Source organism: Ailuropoda melanoleuca, chromosome 3, assembly GCF_002007445.2.
Source record: "Ailuropoda melanoleuca isolate Jingjing chromosome 3, ASM200744v2, whole genome shotgun sequence".
In the NCBI taxonomy this organism is placed as follows: domain Eukaryota; kingdom Metazoa; phylum Chordata; class Mammalia; order Carnivora; family Ursidae; genus Ailuropoda; species Ailuropoda melanoleuca.
In genome coordinates, this window is record NC_048220.1 from 113,800,319 (window position 1) to 113,821,546 (window position 21,228).

Here is a 21,228-nt window from a genome sequence, read left to right on the forward strand (position 1 = left end):
CTAACTACAAACTATCTTGTTTCCAGTTTACTTAGGGAGAATTCCCAATAGCAGTCTCTTAAAAAGTCAAGGTCGTTTTGAATAGAGGTATTAGGTATTTACAAATCGAGTGTTTAGAATATTTACACATTTACAAATTCTGAGTGACATCCTGCTCAAACTCGTAATGCAGGCTCATTTGGCTGCTCTGGAAATTAGAAAACGTTAACATTGAATTCAAATAAAGTATTGCAGAAATCTTACAGGTGAAGCCCGGCTCTGTTGCTAGGCAACCTGACAGACTGGCAAGCGGGGACCAACTTGCCTCCCACACTTGACCATCTCTCCCCAGTGGTGGGACGCGGAGACCTCATTGGCTCCCGTCTCCTCTCACTAAACTCCAATTGGCCGGAGAACCTCTCACTCCGTTCCCGTTGGCTCTCGCTGTCTCTCGCCGCTCTGTAATTGGCAGGCCGGCTCTCGGGCCACCCCACGTCACTCTCTCACCCCACTTCCTCGGCCCTCCGACTTTGTCCCCGCCCCTTCCCCCGCCCTTCCAGCCGCGAGGGAAAACCCTAGCAAGAGCCCGCCTCTAGTTTTCTTCGGATTGGTAGAAGCCGGACTAGGGGGCGGGCACTGCCGGGCTACTCTGCGGGCCGCGATTGGCTGCTGGAACCACTGTCCAGCCTCCCACCGACTCCCGGCGGTGCCGGAGTCGGGTGTGTCGGCCTCTATAAAGCTGGTGGCTGAGAGGAGGCGCCGCGTACTGCATCTTCGTGGCTCGCTACCTTTCCACGGCCACCGCACGGTCACGTTTGGGTGAGTTTCCCGCGACGGGGAGAGCTGGGCTGCTGCGGCGCCGGGGTGAATGCCGGGCGGAGGCGGTGTCCTTGACTAGGCCCGAAGGAGCTGCAGCTCCGTCCGGGTGGGGCGGAGGCATGGACCCGGCCCGGGAGGATGGGGGCGCCTCGAGCAGGGCGGTGCGGGAACTCCCCTGCCAGGGGCTTGGGGCCGACTGCGGTGGGTTTGACGTGGGGCTGGGGAGTCGCGGAGGGGAGAAGGCGAAAGGGCGTTGAGAGGTAGAGTTCTAATAACAGGGTCAGCCAGGGGCTGGAGGTGCCAGGGACGTGGCTGTGTTCTCCTTGAGGGGTTTGGGGGTGGGGAGGCCCATCAGGAGGGGACGAGGAAGGAGCTGGGCTGCCAGGGCGTTCCCAGAGCTTTGGGTTAAGGGTGGACGCGAAAGGATGGGGAAGATCACGCCTAATTAGATGGAGGCTTGTAGGTTGGCAGGGGGTGTGTCCTTTTGCAGCCACGTATAGAGAGAGTTGCTGGGAGAAAGGGCAGTGGGCAAATATAACTTTTCTTCCCCAGCTCAGGTGCAAGAAAGTATCAAAACTGTGGTTTAACCTGGCTGAATACTTGGGCTGTTGACTGCTTCAGTCGGCTTGCTTCATATCTCACAGATTCCTGCCTCCCACCTTCCCGCCTCCATATTTTTTATGCCCGTACTAAAGAAAAATTAGGTTTCCTTGGTGTTCTGAAATCCCATACCCCTCCCTCCTGCTGATAGCTTCAGGGCCAGCCTGACCTGATAGGATGTAATGGATAAGCACCCACAGGACCTTTACACACAGTGGGGTTTGGGTTAAGCCAAAGTATAAGATGTTTTTGAAAAACGTGTGACCTTTGACCAGTGGTAGAGAAAAGGAATACTCTGACCTACCCTGGATGAAGGATTTGGACACAGGTAAGGAGGTCTCTGCTTGTCATGTTTGCCCCGTGGCCTTGGCCTTAGGCCATCCCGGGCTTCTTTCCCTGCTCACCTCTGCTGCAGCTCCTTCCAGCTACTGATGTTCTTGTCGACCTGCTGCCTGCTGCAGTAGGATGATGTGTTCTGGCTGCTGCTGAGTAACATCTGCTCTATCGAACTGATGAATTGTGAAAAACAATGGCAAGATAAATGGCAAAATTAAGACAAATGGAAGTATTCGTATAGTTAATAGGTTTTTCTTTTCTGAGAGGGCGTTTGGACTTTCATTGTGCAGATTCTGTTAGAGAGCAGATTGAAAGTCCTTAACCTGGATCTGTCCAAATGGTTCTTTGTATCTTGAGACCTCTAAGCAGTTTGTGTTGTTTCTTTAATCAAAACTTTTATTTTTAAAATTTCAGTTATTTTTGTAAGGGTAAGGAGGGCAGGGATAGCATATTTTATGGGAGAGGAGAAAGACTTTATTTTCTTGGTGTTTAACCTTTGTAGGTCTTGTTCTCCTAAATTTATAGGTTTGCCCTTTACTCAATTCTAGTCTAATCAGTAACCCCAGTTCTGAGGAAGGTGTTTCCAAGGGGGATAAATTATAGGATATTTTGTTTGGGACCATAGAAGGCCATATCATCTGCTGGCTATTTCTGAGCCTTGCTTTTGATTTTGTTTTCTTCTCACATATTCTTCCAGAGTGCTTTTACATCTTGTTTCTGTTAACTGTGGGATGGACTTCAAGATTTTTTTTTTTAAGATTTTATTTATTTATTTCAGAGAGAGCGAGAGCAAGAGAGCATGAGCGGGGTGAGGGGCAGAGGGAGTAGCAGGCTCTCTGCTGAGCAGGGAGCTGATGTGGTGCTCCATCCAGGGACTCTGGAATCGTGACCTGAGCCAAAGGCAGACGCTCAACTAACTAAGCCACCCAGGTGCCCCAGGCTTTAGGATTTTTTGATTGAAATTTTAGATAGCTTTTCTGGAAGGAAGTGCAAAACCCTGATATTGATGTAACGTGTATTTCCTCAGTGCCCTAGAATTATTTAAAACCATAAAGCAGTGGAACTGAATGAGGGGAGGTTCTGGTTTGAGGAATTTGATGGGGCTGTGTATCAGAATCTATATTTAGTTTCATGTGGAAAAGAACAGTCTTAGAATTTTATGTTGGGTTACTAACAAACCAAATATCATAGAAGGGTATGATTTTTTTTTTTTAAGATTTATTTATTTTAGAGAGAGAGTAGAAGGAGGGGCAGAGGGAGAGGGAGATAGAATCTCAGGCAGACTCCCCGCTGAGCATGGAGCCCTCTGCTGGGCTTGATCTCATAACCCTGAGATCGTGACCTGAACCAAAACCAAGAGTCAGACATTAACCGACTGAGCCACCCAGGCACCCTGTGTGATATTTTTATGAGTCTCAAGATGGTAGTACAGATTCAAAAGCTTGAAAACATATTACCCAATCTAATTGGAGGGTAGTAGGACTCAACTCTTAATAATCCATTCGTTTTGAGACTTCCTGATATGTGGTGATGCTCTCTTGCTGTGTCAACTGAACGTAGCTAGAGCAGTAGAGGAGAAGCTAATTTTTGAAAGTCTTCGTCTTTGCAGGTTTTGTGATTGGGGATGTGTGGATATGGGAATGATGGTAAGAACAACAAATGTTGTCTTATTCCATTTGGATCCCCTACATTTTTCAGTAGAAAACCAATTTTCTTAAACATTTTCTGGGCACCGTTTGATGCAGCAGCTCATTTAAAAAGTGATAGCAAAAAGCACTTACTAATGAGGGCTGCTACAAGTACTCGAATCTAAAAGATTTGTCCTCTGTGGTAATTCCAAATTCAGCTCCTCAAAAAAATGGCAGTTGAATGCCCATTACTCCCAGATCTCAAAGGGATTTCAAAAGAATCAAAATACAGCCCCTCTCCCAGGGGAGTCTAGGAATCGAGTGTGGCTAGGAAGACTGCCCATAACTAGTTTTTCATTGAGAGTAGACCACGAGGACTTTGTGAATGACGTAGACCTGCTGTAGAAGCATGGGGCCCTGATTAGAAACTTGAGGAAACCTTCTTGGAAGAGGTAGCTTAGAACAAGGCCTTGAAATAGGAGTAGAATTTACAAGCAGACCAGGAAGTCTGGGGAGAGGCAGGAATGTCTGTTTTTTACTGAGAGAGCTAGACCAGAGTGTACAGGCATGGGCGAAGCCTTACCAGTAGTTTTGCTGGCTTGTTCCTAAAGAGGAAAGGTTGCCAGCTCTTTCTCATTAAAGAGGATGCCCTGGATTTCTCTCCCATTATAGTGAAAAAGATCAGCAGGCAACTGCTCCCGGTTTATCATGTACGTAAATGTGTGCTGGATGCACTTCTCTGACTACTTGTTTGAATCAAGGCTGAGGAGGGATCCAGAAGGAGGGATTCAGAACTTTGAGTAAACCCCAGGAGAAAGCATCATGGCAAGAACCTGGTTGGCCCTAGCAGGCTCCGCATTCTTCAGTGTTTATCTTTGCGGAACTAGGAATATCTCTGTCATGGCTGTGGCTCGAGGCTCCCAACCTGCCCAGCTGCTTGCGAGTCATTATGTGCTTCCTCGCCCAGCTGTGCTTGGAAAAGACCTTATGTTAGAAAGAAGCTGATGAGCTGCTGGAGACTTGGGCAGTGCTGTTTCAGTCAGGATAGGGAACCCTCCTAGTGGTTGCAGAAGAGAAGCGAAAGCCTAATTGCTTTCTAATGGTCTATTTCCCAGTGGCATTTACCGCCTCCGTTTCCATTCCTGGTCTCCTAGGTAGCACAGCAGTCCTCTGTGAATCTTCTTTTTTCTTCTGTTTCTTCTTTGCTCTAATGTCCTCCTCTTGCCACTCCTCTCTTCCCCATCCTATCTTTAACCTCCCCTCCTCTTTGTGCCTGGCTCTCCCCACCTAAACTCTCTGCAATTGAAAAAATCAAAATTGAAAGAGGGAATATTGACAGTTTAGGAGAAATTTCCTTGATGAAAATAGTGTCAAATGGTTTCAAGAAGAAATATTACGAAGTTATTTAGTCTCAACATGGAGAGGGAATCATGTTTTCCCCTCACCGGAGAGCCAGTCCCTGTGGTCTACTTAATTTGCAGGTTACAAAAGCATAATTTGAGATAATAAAGGACAAAATATAGGTAGGTTATTTTCTCAAAAGTGTATGTATAATTCTGTAATCAAAGAGGTTTCTTGGAATATAGAAGTCTTCCTACAAAACTCAGGGTTTATTTATTGGGAGGGGGAGGGTAAACTTAATGAAGTAAAAGGAACTAAACCTCTAAAGAGCTCTTAAATGATCTAATCATGTAAAAGAAATCTTACTAAATTATTTATTAAAAGTAATTCAGAGTACTGAATGTAGTCTCTGGTTAATCAGGCAAGGGCAGATGCTAAATTTGCCAATAATTAAGTAGAGAGCAAAGATAATTGTGTTTTCATTAAGCATAGAAACTGTTGTCTCAAGTAACAATCCTTTAGAACAGATGGACTGAAGAAAGTGCTCCACTGTCACCTTCCCTTTTTATTTCCACATAATTTAAAGGATGCTAAAGCTTAATGCTCTTTTATCTTGATATCACATGCTTATCTTTTTTAATACAAGCACTGTAGGAAAATCACTTAAAAGGTTGGGGAGGGTGGCAGTGGACATGTTGAAAAGTAGAAGCGTAAGATTAATTAAATGAAGGTAATTAGGTCTTGCTACAGAGATACATATTTTGTTTGAAAAATACTAAGAACGAAGAATTATGTATTGGTACTTTATATTACAAAGCATTATTCACATATTTTATCTTCTCAACCATCTGGGAGGACGGGTATTAACCCCATTTTATAGATGAGAAAATTGAAGCTCAGAGAGGCACACATTGCTAAAGCCACAAACTCCTAAGGGTAGAGCAAGCTCTTTTTTTTTTTTTTAAGATTTTATTTATTTGAGAAAGAGCACGAGTAGGGGGGAGAGGGCAGAGGGAGAAGCAGGCTCCCTGCTCCCTTGGCTGGATCCCAGGACCCCGGGATCATGACCTGAGCTGAAGGCGGACGCTTTGACACTTCACCGACTGAGCCACCCAGGCGCCCCTAGAACAAACTCTTGAGTGTAGGAGTCTCATTACTCCAGAGCTTGCTAGTCCAGTACAACGTATTTATATTCCTTTCCTTCAATTCTTAATGTTCAAATTTAGTAAAGACAACCAACAACTCTCCTAGCATCACACTTGGTTTCAAGCCTGAATCAGGGATATGAACTTCTCATGTCAGTTCGTTACCAGGACTCAACCTACCACTGTAAGCGCTCATGAAATAAGGGGGGGGGAAAGTTTTATAAGCATTAAGTACCATTTTTCTAAGGAAAGTCAAATTCTGTTCTATGCAATGTAATTGGACAAGGAAATGTTTATTTTAACTTACTTTGAATTGGAGTCATTATTTGAATTTGTGTGGTGATTTATGAATTTTAAAAAAGTTCTTATTTGAAATTCCTAGTGCCTGAAGGAGGAAACAGAGTGACAGACCTGGAGACTGCAGTTCTTTATTCTTCGCACAGGTATGGTGTCCTGTCATGCTGCTAAAGGGAAGCCTTCCTCTCTAACGGAAGGGGAAATTTAATTGTTATCCCAGGGCAAATAACCACTTGTGTACCCCACACATTCTTAAAACCCATTACAGAGTTATATATCTTTAAACATTAGTTAATGCCTTAGTGCTTTGGGAGACTGTCCAATTTTGTGATTATTAGACTGATGTTTGAAATCTAGACACTAATTTTTTATCCTTTTTAAAGATAAAATTTAAAAAGAAATTTTACACATTTTATTATAAATACAGAGTCACCATTATCCTGCTTAGTTTTTTTTTTTTTTTTAAAGATTTTATTTATTTATTTGACAGAGAGAGAGAGAGACAGCTAGCGAGAGAGGGAACACAGGCAGGGGCAGTGGGAGAGGAAGAAGCAGGCTCCCATCAGAGGAGCCTGATGTGGGGCTTGATCCCAGGACTCTGGGATCACACCCTGAGTCGAAGGCAGATGCTTAATGACTGAGCCACTCAGGTGCCCCAGGTTTTTTTTTTTTTTTTTTTTTTTATTGTGGCTATAATGCTCTGAAAAATAGTAAAGTACTTTTTTTATCAGCAAAAAGTAAAAAATATATGCAGATAATTTTTTAAACTGTCAGATTTTTAAACTATATTTAGAAATTTTTGTGGTATTTAGATAGTGAATTAACCAGAATACCTTATTGTGTATGGAGTTAACACCATAATGTGAACATCTCAGAGCTTTAGCTGGCCTTTTTCTTTTTCTTATTGCATCTGGTCTACTTCAGAGAGCATTTGGAGGACAGCATAAGAGCATACACTTATAGGAGAGTTAAAAGTAAAGATTACAGATAAGAAACTATATCATACTTTTTGTTGTTTGAAATGCCATGGAAACAGTTGCTTCCCTGTATTAATTTTTCATTCTTTTCCTACTTAATCTTACTGCTCCTTAATTTCAACCAAAAGCTAACTATTTCAAATTGGACAGCTTTTTATCAGGAATATAATGAGAACATCTTGGCTGTCAGAACCCCTCAGAGTGAGCAATATTGACTGAGTCAGATAACGTAAACATTTTTTCCACACCAAGATCAGAGTCATGATTCACTTTCAACTTGATGTGTGTGGGTTAGTTAAGCTACATTTTTCCCCCAAATGAAAGAAGGGACTTATTTAACCTCTCAGAGGTTTAAGCATAACATAGTTATGCCTTGTTTCATAAGTACAATAACATAAGAACTGATCAGAGCTAGTAGGATTATGGTAAATATGGATTAATTATGGAATCAAAGCCTTGCATTGTGGCTTTTAATAAACTGGTTTATACGTTCAGAAGATTGTATATACTTGTCCATTTTTTTTCCAAAAGCGTTGCAAGCTGCTGGGTCAGGCAGGGAAAATCACACTGTCCTCAGTGTGTTTAGAGCAGTTTAAAGAGTGGAAAGAATCCAAAGTGGTAACCTTGTGGGAAAGGCTGGGAAGGTGGGTAATCCTACTGCCTCTGGTTTGGCGGCATAGAGGGTAGCACATAGGAGGGGCTCCTCTTATAAGGGTATGGACTGGTCTTTGTTTGGTTTTTAACACTAGTTGTAGAGCTCTTTTCTACAGATTATGCAGAGGACTTAATCTTGTTTTCCTATAAGCTTAGACTCTCCCAAGTGACTTTTTAGTTCCTTTATGTCTTTATTTCAACTTCAGTGTAGCTCAGTTTAGATTATCGTAAACAGATAGGTTTTTGTGGAGGAGGGGAAAGGGTAGAACAAGGTAAAGAGGTGCTTCTCTATTCACGGAGCTGATCTGACAGTGAGCCTGTGAAGTCATAAAACAGTTGAGGCTGGAATCTGGGAGCCATCCTAAACACCTCCTCCTTTTCCCAGCTTCTAGTCAATCACAATTTCTGCCAGGTTTTTGCTTCTGTATTTTTTGAAGCTGTTCCTTCTTTACCCCTCAGGTGGTAATTGCACTAGTACATGAGCTGTCTTACCCGGACTGCTGTATGTGCCCCTGACCCAAATCCATTCTCCACACCGCACCCGTGATTGTGCAAAACGGGGATGCGCAAGCTTTTTTGACTATGACCCTCAGTAAGAAATACACTTTATATTGCAACCTAGGATATATGTGAATAATTGAAACAGAATTTTCATGGAAAAATTCTTAAAGTTACTGTGTGCCGTGCAAGCTGATGTTTTCTGTTCTTTTCTACTACGTTTTAAAAAATGTTGTTTGCCCTTCACTAAATTGATTGCGGAGTTGGAAAACTACATTGACCCGAACACGAATATGACCGTGTTATTCCTGTCTAAAACCCTTTGATGGCTTCTTACTGTCTTCATGGTGACACTGAAGCCCCCTGACAGCAGCATCCCAGAGCCTTTATGACCTGACCCTGGCCTAGCTCTCCTGACTTACTGCTTGCCTGCTCTGCTCACTGGGCCTCACGTTTCACTCAGTAAATGAGTAAAACTTCTCCTAGCTCTCTGTATCTTGCCTTTTTATATGTTGTCCAGCCTGTGGAGAATCTCCTGCCACTATTTGCTTCTGCACAGCTTTACTGATTACTCCTTACTCATTCTGAAGACTCAAGGCAGCACCAGTAACCAAGAAGCCTCTCTTCCCACTCCTCCCCTTGCCTCCAGGCTGGGTTAGGTAGTTCTCCTAACATCATGTGACTGTCTCTGTTGTTTCACTTGTTTATTATTAGATGTTTATATCCTACGCACAGAGGTGGTGAATATTTGAAAGGGGAAGGGTTATCTCCTATGAAACTTATCCCAAATGTTTGGCATGTAACATGTTGTCATTGTTTGAATAAGTGAAAAAACATAAATTAAACAAGATTCTGATATTTAGAAGGAAGATTCAATGATATTCCTTAGGACCTTTAACTTAGATTTTGTGATTATATTTCTAGGTGCCTATTTTCTAGGTTCTAATATACTTATAACTTTTTTTTTTAAGATTTTATTTATTTGTCATACAGAGAGAAAGAAAGAGCACAAGTATGGGGAGCAGCAGATGGAGAGGGAGAAGCAGACTCCCCACTGAGCAAGGAGCCAGATGCAGGACTTGATCCCAAGACCTTGGGATCATGACCTGAGCTGAAGGCAGACGCCTAACCAACTGAGCCACCCAGGCGTCCCAATACACTTATAACTTGATGACCTATGGGCTAAGGGTAGATTACATGATTTAAGGATAATCTCTCTGCTTTAGATGTTCTCTCAAGATTTCAAAAATTAACAACTCACCAAGGCAGTAGTCTGTAACTTCATTATGCCTAATACCATACCAGAGTTTGCAGAGTGGCAGAGGACGAAGGACATAAATATAGGATTTGACTTTTCATTTTTGGAAGTCAAAGTAGTCGTTGGTAAAGAACATTGGTGAGCCAGTAGGACCCAGGTAACTCTCATAAGCCAAGACCTTTAGGTGAATGAAGACCTGAAATTCTGTCACGTAAGGAGCACCTTGCAATTAACATGATGTCTAAAAAGGAAATTGAGTTGTAGAAGTTTAAATGGGGAAAAAAATTCTTTCCCTAAAACGAATAGGCTGTGCCATTCTTCAAGGCCTGACAACTGTGTATTCCTGACTCCTGTGGCAGCTGCGTTCTGGGTGGACTGCCCATGGAAGTTCTCAAGGGAGAGAGGAGATGGGAAGGCAAGGCTGGCTTGTTTTTTTCAGTGGGGCTGCAGGAAGGGAGGGGGAGGGCCGTCTGGGCTTGAGCTTAGCAGCAGAGGGCCTTGGCACCCATAGCTCCAGCAGCTTCTGTCAGAGTGTGAGCTCTTAGGATCTCAATAACCACCTGCCCCCTTGACCCCTAGCCCCGCCAACAGGTTTGTAACCATTTCCCTGTGTTAAATTCTCCCCTGTTGGAAATACCTAGAATGACTTCTCTTTTCCTGATTAATACAGTCTCTAAAGAAATTGAGGAGGCTCTGGTAGGTTCTGTGACTTGCCTGTCCGCACATAGCAATGCGCTTGAGTGGCTGGCGCATTTGTTTTACTGTTAGTAAATAAATCTAGACACTACTAAAAGTATTTACAGTGTGGCAAGAGTCTTTTTTAGTGCCCTTTTTAAGAAAGAAAGGGGTGGTTTTAAGAGGTGTTATCTAGATGCCACACAAATAATACATGGATTACCAGTTTTCAAATTTGAATCAGAGTTTGGTTTTGTTTTTTTTTTTTTTAAAGATTTTATTTATTTATTCGACAGAGATAGAGATAGCCAGCGAGAGAGGGAACACAAGCAGGGGGAGTGGGAGAGGAAGAAGCAGGCTCATATCAGAGGAGCCTGATGTGGGGCTCGATCCCATAACGCCAGGATCACGCCCTGAGCCGAAGGCAGACGCTTAACCGCTATGCCACCCAGGCGCCCCCAGAGTTTGTTTTTTTTTTCCCTGATTTAGAAGCTAAGTGATACCTTATGGTTCTGCAATCATTTATTGCCTATAGACTAGCTGTAGGAAGTGTAGGATATAGGCATATGACTCTGTGATGAGTCTGGAACTTATTTTTGCTTAAAATTTTCATCGTTTGGGTTGTTGGGGGGGTTCTTTATAATAACAGGGGCCTTGTAGAGATTGACTTGGTAGACTTCTGTAGTGTGGCTTTTCTACTTGCCGAGATTGTTTAGATCATTGAAGAATGAAATATATTTATGATGACTGACTGACCGATTTAAACTTTGTCAGGTGGCCAGGAATAGATCAGGTACTTGAATTCTGATTTGTGGACTGTATTGCTAAATTGTCATTTTGTTTCATCTTACAGTTTTTTACAATAGAAGAATCTTATTTGAGTTTTCTTTACCATTAATAATCCTGTTTTAAATCTTAAGAGATCTAGGTAGGTTTTTTGTTTGTTTCTTTTAAAGAGTTTATTTTTAAGGACTCTCCACCCAGTGTGGGGCTTGAACTCAAAACCCTGAGATGAAAGGTCACATATTCCACCAACTGAGCCAGCCAGGCACCCCTGAAGATGTCTAGTTTTAAATAAAGTGCAAATCTCTCTAAAAGACAATGATTTTAAATAGTAGTGTTCCGTTCATATTATAATTGCTACTTTCACATATTAAAATTGCCCCTAATCTAGTCAGTGGTATTGTAATAGCATTACATGATGACAGACGGGAGCTGCACTTACGGTGAGCGTAGTGCAATGCCTGGAATTGTCAAATAACTAGGTCGTACACCTGAAACTAATGTAACATTGTGTGTCAACTATACTTCGATTAAGAAAAATAATAATAAAATAAAATTGCCCTAAATAAAATATACTAAACTTAGAAACTAAATTAACATTTCAGGTCATAGTTGAACTTTTAATGTTGATTTCTTAAGTTTGACAATCTGGAATTTATAACCTAAAACAGTGAATTTTCTCCTGTTTTTCTTTCTAAAGCTCTTTCACCATGCCTGGGTCACTTCCTTTGAATGCAGAAGCCTGCTGGCCAAAAGATGTGGGAATTGTTGCCCTTGAGATCTATTTTCCTTCTCAGTATGTTGATCAAGCCGAGTTGGAAAAATACGATGGTGTAGATGCTGGAAAGTATACTATTGGCTTGGGCCAGGCCAAGATGGGCTTCTGCACAGATAGAGAAGACATCAACTCTCTTTGCCTGACTGTGGTTCAGAATCTTATGGAGAGACATAGCCTTTCGTATGATTGCATCGGGCGTTTAGAAGTTGGAACAGAGACAATCATTGACAAATCAAAGTCTGTGAAGACTAATTTGATGCAGCTCTTTGAGGAGTCTGGGAACACAGATATAGAAGGAATAGATACGACTAATGCGTGCTATGGAGGCACAGCTGCTGTCTTCAACGCTGTTAACTGGATTGAGTCCAGCTCTTGGGATGGTATGTCGCGTATTATTCCAAAGAAACTCTCCTTAAGGATGCATAGGCCCACATGACCTTTTAATGAATGCCACATGTAAACTACCAGTTATGCTTGTTTGAATATGGTCAGAAATGTAGCTCTTTCAACTTATCTAAGTTATAAACTGGTTATCTTTATCATGTAGGACAAATTATAAAAATTTAGAATTTTTTTTGCTTTGCCAAAGATGGGAAAGCATATTCTAGGAAAATAGAAGACTTCATGGTATATGTGTGGTACTTAAAGTGGCAATCACCTTCATGTGTATTAACAATCTTTTTCAGGACGGTATGCCCTGGTAGTTGCGGGAGATATTGCTGTATATGCCACAGGAAACGCCAGACCTACAGGTGGAGTGGGAGCTGTTGCTCTGCTAATTGGGCCAAATGCTCCTTTAATTTTTGACCGAGGTGAGTGGGAGAGCATTTTTTTTTTATTAGCAATGTATGCCGAGAAAGTTGAAAATACAAATGGAAGCTGGTCTTACTGAGTATTCATTAAATGCAGGTACTACCTGCTCAGTGTTTTATATGAGTGAGCATATTTGGTCTTTATAGCAATTCTATGAGATAAGTAATGTCATTCTCATTTTACAGAGCAGTAAAATGGGCTTAAGTAATAAACAGTAACTTGCCCACAGTCACTCGTTAGTGAAAGTTCATTTTGTTTTCAGTTCAGTAGAGCAATTGTGATCTCCCAGTTACAGATAAGAAACTTGTATAAAATGTTGTATATCAAAGGAGTCTTAGGCCTGTCCATGGATACTGTTACGTTTCATTTCAATTACATGTGGGTTTTACCTTGTGATTTCCATGCTGCAAGTGGCAAGAATTGACTAGATAATTTAGGAAAGTCCCCAGATAATGCAGTCTGCTGACTAACATACAATCATCAAGGAGCAGAAATAAATGTCATCTTCCTTTTTCGTTCTGATAGGACTTCGTGGGACACATATGCAACACGCCTATGACTTTTACAAGCCTGATATGCTTTCGGAATATCCTGTAGTTGATGGGAAACTCTCCATACAGTGCTACCTCAGTGCACTAGACCGCTGCTATTCCGTCTACCGTAAAAAGATCCGTGCCCAGTGGCAGAAGGGTGGGTTTCACGTGTGTGCCTTGGTTTGGGCATCTGTTGAGGGCACTGTGGTGTGCCGAGTGTCTTTAGTAAGATCCTGCTTTGTGGGCATCCTTCGTTAGTGTCCTCGAACTATTTCTTCCTCATCCACCAGATTGCATTTCCCCACAGATTTGGGGAATGTGTAATTTAGGAATAACAGGGAAGCTTTGGAAATGAGGTATATCTATGCAGAAACACTTATTTGGACTTACCCCAGTAAAAAAAAATCAAAACTAGGGTAAAAAAAAGTAACTTGAATTTTGTTCATCTTTTGAGAGAGAGAGGTACTTTTACAAGGCTTTAGCTTGCAGCTGTGATCCAGAGCAAACTCTAATGAAAATCCGTTACTGAAGTGACCCCCTTCCTCCCACAGGCTGTTTGCATTTGACCTGTGAATTCAAACTTGCTTTTCCAGTGTCCTCATTAATCTCTGTCTTTAACCCTGAAAAAGTTCTTGAGATACTCAAAAGGACAGCATTTGAATTAGTGCCATTAAAACACACAGTATCACATAAATTAGGCTTTTTCCGTAGACCAACTTTGCTTTATAGAGGTTGTTAAGAGGGGGTTAAAATAAGTATTGAGTAATGTAATAAGATTCGTAGTGGTCCTGGAGAAGAAGCATTCTTGCAGTGTGTAAAACGTCATACTGTTTGCCAGTATTGAACGGGACAGTGATTTTCTAACGTTATTAGGCCCCAGAGTGAGTAGTACACTCTACCTTGTCTGTGTGCTAAACTCATCCAGAAATAAGAAATTACATGCCATGCCACAAGTTATGCAGTTTGCTATTTTCTACCCTATTCTGTTTCATTAAAAAAATACCCTAAGGTTAAAAAAAAAAAAACAAAACTGGTCCCAACCCACTAAATTAATTACAGACTCTTTAAGACTCTCTGAAGTTTGAAAACAGTAATGTAGTGGGGGATGTTCTGTCTCTGGATGTCTTTCTGATACACATTTTAAGCCCTAGAGATATTTCATTACACAGTGTATTTTTGGTTGTTGTTTAAAAATAGAAGAACATCGTAGCCTTGTTCTAAAATCAAACTTCAAAAGTTAGTGTTTTAAATGAATTTCATAATTTCTTTGGATTTCTCTTTCAGAGGGAAATGATAAAGATTTTACCTTGAATGATTTTGGTTTCATGATCTTCCACTCACCCTACTGTAAGCTGGTTCAGAAATCTCTAGCTCGGATGTTGCTGAATGACTTCCTTAATGACCAGAACAGAGATAAAAATAGTATCTATAGTGGCCTGGAAGCCTTTGGGTAAGAGAAGTTTGTTAGGATTTTTTTTTCTTCTGTGTGTATTTTATCTGTTAAACCATTCTTTTCATAGATATGAAAATTTTCTTCTTTTTCTTTTTTTTAAAGATTTTTATTTATTCATTTGAGACAGATAGAGGGAATGAGCAAGGGCAGAGACAGAGGAAGAGGCAGGCTCCCCGCTGAGCCAGGAGCCCAATGTGGGGCTCAATCCCAGGACCCTGGGATCACAACCTGAACCAGAGGCAGAAGCTTGACCATCTGAGCCACCCAGGCGCCCCTAGACATGAAGATTTCCTCCTTTTAGATCTGTTCCCATTGTCACCACGATAGTAGAACCCATGAATGCCTGTATTTATTACGACAGCCTCTGAAATCTTCTCCCTGCCTCTCCAGCCCCTGTGCCCCATCCCGTCCTGCAGCTGCTGTACTAGAGTGGGCTTTCCTGTCCCTCCCACCTCTCCCCACTTCTCCGGCACCCTGCGTGCCAGCCTGTTAAACTCATTCTGTCCCTTCTATATCTAGTAAAATTCTACCCTACTTTTTAAGGCTTGGCTCCTGCAATACCCTGACTTTTGTAACTAAATGGACTTTATGATGGACTTGAAATAGTAGTGTATTCTGTTTGGTGACGACAGAGCTTTCGTGAGTTTATTGACCCATGAGAATTCTGTTGTCTTAACTTGATGATAAAAAGCTTTGACAAAAAGGACCATATTTGTGCAACTGTTAACATCTTCATGGCAATTAGCATGTGGCTCCTTGGCTTTTAATAGGAAGATGGAATCGTACACACAGAATATTAGTTACATCGACTAGTATAACAAAAATGTAGTCTTTGAACATTGTAAGATGGCCTTTTTTCTAAATCTTTCAGGGATGTTAAATTAGAAGATACCTACTTTGATAGAGATGTGGAAAAAGCATTTATGAAGGCTAGTTCTGAGCTCTTTAATCAGAAAACAAAGGCATCTTTGCTTGTGTCGAATCAGAATGGAAATATGTACACATCGTCCGTGTATGGCTCCCTCGCTTCTGTTCTAGCACAGTAAGTACATAGTTCCACTGCCTAACTTCTCTCACTTGGGGATGTTAGATTTTGAACACCAAAGCTGGTGGCAGGCATGTTGAGGGCAGGTCCCACGATGACATTTTATTTCCAGGTTCAATAGCCTCCCGTCCATTGACTTACAGGATGAGTGAGACGAGGCTACTGTACTCCTGAGCACTTCGGTTCCTACTGGCTTTCCTGGCTGCTCTTCTCATGGTCGTCTCACTCTTGACCTGCAGTTGAGCTGTACATCCCTAGTTGACTAACTTATTTTATGGCATAGTAACTTTCATAAGCCCCATCATTCCCAAAGAGACAGAAACTGTTGTTTTCAGTCTGTTTATTGTAAAGCTTTGGGTCAGCTTCCTAAGGCTATAGGATGACTTTTTACTCCCAACTTCTATCTTCCCACACATTGTAGTTTTGGATCACTGAGACTTGTTATTGTTTTTTATTTTTATTTGTTTATTTGTAAAGATTTTATTTATCTGAGAGAGAGAGCGAGAGAGCACAAGCTGGGGGAGGGGCAGACTCCCCACTGAGCAGGGAGTCCCCCTCGAGGCTGAATCCCAGGACCCTGCGATCATGACCTGAGCCAAAGGCAGACGCTTATCCGACTGAGCCACCCAGGCGCCCCTCGGTGAGACTTTTTAATAGTTTTCCTCCCCCTACACAGGTACTCGCCTCAGCAGCTGGCAGGAAAGAGGATTGGGGTGTTCTCTTACGGTTCTGGTTTGGCCGCCACCCTGTACTCCCTTAAAGTTACGCAAGATGCCACACCAGGTACGTGCCGACTCTTCCAGCAGGAGTGTGCTGGGAACCGTCCATGCTAAGTGCTGAGGTTGATTCAGCGGGCCTCTCAAGGGAGCTCTTGAATCTGTCCCATAGAGCGCACATTTGTGTCTTCATCACTTCTTTCAACACAGCCAGATTTTTACTCTCCACTCTAAGAATCTGCCTTAACTGAGTAAGTGGCAGGGTTGTGTCGGAGCCAGGATTGCTCTTTCCTTTTTTCCAAGTCAGAAAAAATAGAATGAGCTTAAAAAAAGCTTTTTTTGGCATTTTGGCATTGTGTTTGACTTTTCCTTCTTCAGCAAGGAACTTTAATTTTTATCTTTTCTCTCGTTCGTAAAGCATTTATAACCGGGGAGAGGATGCAGGCAGGGAAGGGGATGTGTCTGTCTAATGCAGACAGCCGTTGAGTCTGATCCTATGCGTAATACCAAATCAGTCCTTGTTGGGTCAGTTTTATACTAGATACCTAACTTTTATAGATTTATGGTCTTGGCTTATATGCCTGAGCAGGAAGGAGCAAAAACATGGAAAAAAACTGATGGAAGACTTGGCATTACTTGAAAACTGTGTCGTGGATTGACCATGGACAAGTTATTTATAGTTTCAAATCCTATCTGTTTCCTATTTTGTCTACTGGCTGATACCAAACGAATGTCTAGTCAGAGGTCATAGGAAGCTGTACCAAACAGATACCATTTTTTCTTTCAACCAAATAGTATCTGGTAGTTCTGTAAGACATGAAGAGTTGTTCTTCCATTTAGCAGCATCTTGTTCAGGTTTTGGGGCATGCTACTTTTGTCTTTTTGTCTTTTTTTTTTTAGAGCGAGAGTGTTCAGAGGTGTGGGGGCACAGAGGGAGAGAGAATCCCAAGCAGGCTCCATGCCCAGTGCAGAGCCCGATGCAGGGCTCAATCTCACGACCCTGAGATCATGAGCTGAGCCCAAGTCAAGAGTCAGACACTTACCTGACTGAGCCACCCAGGTGCCCCTACTTTTGTCTTTTAATATTGGGATTTACTGTTTTAGGGTCTGCTCTTGATAAAATAACGGCAAGTTTGTGTGATCTTAAATCAAGACTTGACTCAAGAACTTGTGTGGCGCCAGATGTCTTTGCTGATAACATGAAGCTCAGAGAGGACACTCATCACTTGGGTAAAAATATTAAATTGTGTTTAAACATATGGGTGTACCCCCAAAAGTCTATTGGAGGGCACTTAATAACCTGAAACGTGTTACGTGTAAGATAAGGGTATCTAGGCTTTCTTCAGTGCTAATCTGATATCAGGGAACATGGTGGGGAAATAGGCAACTTCTTGCGTCTAGTTTTGCCGGCTGACTGGTATATCGTTAACGAATGTTTCGTGTTCTCTGCCCTTTTTTCAGTCAACTATATTCCCCAGAGTTCAGTAGATTCACTTTTCGGAGGCACGTGGTACCTAGTCAGAGTGGACGAGAAGCACAGGAGGACCTATGCGCGGCGCCCCTCGCCCAGCGACGACGCCCTGGGTGAAGAAGTAGGACTTGTCCATTCAAGTACAGCCACGGAGGTAGGTGAAGCTCGACGTGTTTGCTCTCGGCCTCTGACACGGTAAGAAATTTCCACCGCAGATCTCAGGGCTTAGGAGACCTGAGACTGAGCCACTTAAAGGAAAGTCGATAAAGTAGAGTCCCTCAGAGCGAGGCCTTGGCCCTGGATTCCCACTGTGCCATTTTCTAATTGTATAAAATGCTTTGCACTTAAATTACTAGCATTTTTAAAACGTGCAATGAATCCTGGGTTTTGTTAAGAATACCAACATTTTAAGGAAGACTGATGTAGAGAGGAGGCCCGTTTGTGATCATGCCCAGTGAGGGCAGAATTTGGAGCCCTTCTCATCTCTTCTCAGGCCATTGTCACATCTGTCTACAGAATGTCAGGAAGTAACACTAATAGCAGTGATTTGCATTCCTGTTGTATGCTAGGAACTTTATTAACATTTTCTAATTTAACCCTTACAAAATCCATCTTGAGGTAAATGATACTATCTCCATCTTAGAGACAAAGCTGCAAGAAGTGAAATGGCTTGCCGAGGATCGTGGCCACGGTTCAGACTGAAAACGTGATAGCCCTGGAGTTTATTTACCTGCTCAGCACAGAGTTGATGAGGGCATGGTGTTGCTTCTTGCTGTTGCACGAGTCAGGTCACTAGTCAGGCCACCAGAGTCAGAGTTGAGAACGCAAGAGTAACAAGTAGAATACTGTGTGTGGTGGCTCTCTGTGGCCTCCTTCTCTCCCTTGCTCTGTATTTGTGTAATAACTTCATGATAAAGAATAGCTATTTATTTCCTTCCATGGAAAGTTCTAGAGAATATACGTTTAGTATAAACCTCTCCAAATTGTCCTTTCTCTGTTTTTTCACTAGAATTTAGCACCATATGGTGACTAACATAATATAATAAAAAAAATTAAAATAAAAAAAAAGTTTAGCACCATGACTCTTTAAAAACAAAAACAAAAAAAAACAGAGTCAACAGCTTTTTTTCCTTTGATTTTAGCATATTCCAAGTCCTGCCAAGAAAGTGCCAAGACTACCTGCAACGGCAGCAGAACCCGAAGCAGCTGTCATTAGTAACGGGGAGCACTGAGACGCTTCTGTGAGGTGGAAGATTTCAGTGCGGATTGGGGTGGGGGGTGTATGGGAACAGTTCTGGGAATGTGGGATGTCTGGGGACAATTTTAAAGGATTACATGTTGCGTAACTTTTTATGTGACTGACATGGAGCCTGGAAAACTATGGTGTTCTTGGGAAAGTCTCTTTGCTCAATCTGCTAATGTGCTTCCTTGTGTGGTCTAGCCCATGCTTAATGGACGGGAATGTTTAAGGGCTCTGTAAACTTCATACCTCTCTGGCCATTTGTATGCATGAAGCTTAGTCTTTCAATGTGGTATGATGAATCATGTGCTTCAGGCGAAGAAAGCAGAGGTACTAGTCTCCAATTTTAATTTTTTTAAACACATAAGAATTTTGTACTTTGAACAAACAAGCTTACTGAAAGTACCTGTGGTTTTTGAAAAAAAGTTTCTAGTGTAGGGAATGTAGTCTTAAAATGTGATAGGCACAAACCCTGTTTTAAAATGGCAAGACAAACATGTTCTTTTTCTATAATTTATAAATCCTGAAGAGGGAGAAGAGTTGGGATAGTAACACTGGTTCTGGAAACTGGAATGTTGCTTCAAATCCAGGCCAGCAGTGACACATTATTGTAATGACCTCTGTGAACAGAGAGATGCATTAAGCCACGTCTGCTACAGACAACGTGGTACATTGGCAGGCCACGGACGTAGCTCTGGTCTGCTTCGGAATCATTGGTTCAAGGTGGCGATGTTAGTGGGGCGGTGTATGAGGAAGTGGTTGCAATCCTTTGCACCTTATTTTGAAGAATAAAGAAAACATTTTTCTGGCTGCCTTTTAAAATTTTAAAACAAACTGGAAGGATGGGGCGCAGGGCATTATTAGGTTACCTCCGATGCTTCAGTGTTATAAATTCAACTTAAAGACTGACAGCCTAAATTCATGGTGTAAGTATTCTTTTTCCTTTCTTCTCCCTTTTTTGGGTGTCTTTTCAATGAACACTAAAAAGTACAACCCTAGTTTTATATAGTATGACCAGCCAAAAAAAGTATTCCTTTTCAAGGTCTGGAAGTAGGATTTATAAAGCATTTTTTTCAGACTTTCACCTTAAAAAAAAAAAACAAAAAAAACCACAAAACCTATCACATGGGATGAATAAGCAGACTGGTGAGACAGTTTTGTAGATCTTCTTGGTGCTGAACTATGACATGAGCCTTATAGATTGTAAAATAGAGATAGTTGGAACTAATGTACAGAACTAAATTTTTTAAACTTTTTTTGCTGTTAAATTCTGTGAAGTTTCAGTTATCTAAAATAAACTTACATAAATATGAACTGTAATGTTTCAGATTGCAAGGTAATATGTAATGTAGTGTTTGTAAAATACTCTTGTCTAATATTAACTAGTGGTATTTTGATTTGTACAGTCATAATTTGTTAAAATGCCTTCATTTTAACATCCACTGATGTAGATTAGTAATGTTCACAGTTAAAGGTTAAGGGGGAGATGGTGCATGTAATACTTTCACAAGTATTGGGAGGTTTGGTATGTTTTGAAAAGAGTAATTTAACTTTTGGGTGTCAGGAAATGGGTTTTTCTCAAAGTCCATTGCCGGCAATGGGCAAGCTTAGTAATATTGGCACAGAACATTAACTGTACACCTTATTAACAGTGAGGTGAATAACTTTGAATAAAGTTTTAGAGAAATATTTCAGTTATTTGTGTATTCCTTTTCCCTCCTGAAAAAGGCAAGAAATCAGCTAATATGCTATTTTTAACTATGAGTGTTTATTTCATTTTTCATTCATTCACTAATTTATTCATTTATCTTTTTTTTGGTTAAGATTTATTGATTTATTTGACAGAGAGAGAGAGAGAGCACAAGCAGGGGGAGCAGCAGGCAGAGGAAGAGGGAGAAGCAGCCTCCCCACTGAACAGAGAGCCCAATGTGGGGCTTGATCCCAGGACCCTGGGATCATGACCTGAACTGAAGGCAGACGCTTAACTGACTGAGGACCTGGGTGCCCCTATTCATTTATCATTCAGCAAACATTTGGAAACCTGATATAAGCAAGGCACTCTGGATTAAAGATTATAAAGTATATGGTCTTGCCTTCAAGGAGCTATTCATCTAGTATAGAAGAATTTGTACTGATAATCTATTATTCTTACGCTTCAAAGACATTAACTCCCAAATTGGGTAGTAAAC

General features: G+C 41.7%; 1 protein-coding gene across 1 annotated transcript; it reads left to right on the forward strand.

The window, feature by feature from the left end:
• The first annotated feature begins 644 nt into the window (after positions 1 to 644).
• Positions 645 to 20,728, forward strand: HMGCS1 (3-hydroxy-3-methylglutaryl-CoA synthase 1). The gene is made up of 11 exons (XM_011228073.3): positions 645 to 798; positions 6,231 to 6,291; positions 11,691 to 12,148; positions 12,455 to 12,580; positions 13,107 to 13,271; positions 14,399 to 14,564; positions 15,439 to 15,609; positions 16,289 to 16,395; positions 17,433 to 17,558; positions 17,790 to 17,953; positions 18,942 to 20,728. Exons 3-11 carry the CDS (start codon positions 11,701 to 11,703, stop codon positions 19,029 to 19,031), a joined length of 1,563 nt encoding a protein of 520 aa, XP_011226375.1. The 5' UTR covers positions 645 to 798; positions 6,231 to 6,291; positions 11,691 to 11,700; the 3' UTR covers positions 19,032 to 20,728.
• Positions 20,729 to 21,228: the final 500 nt, after the last annotated feature.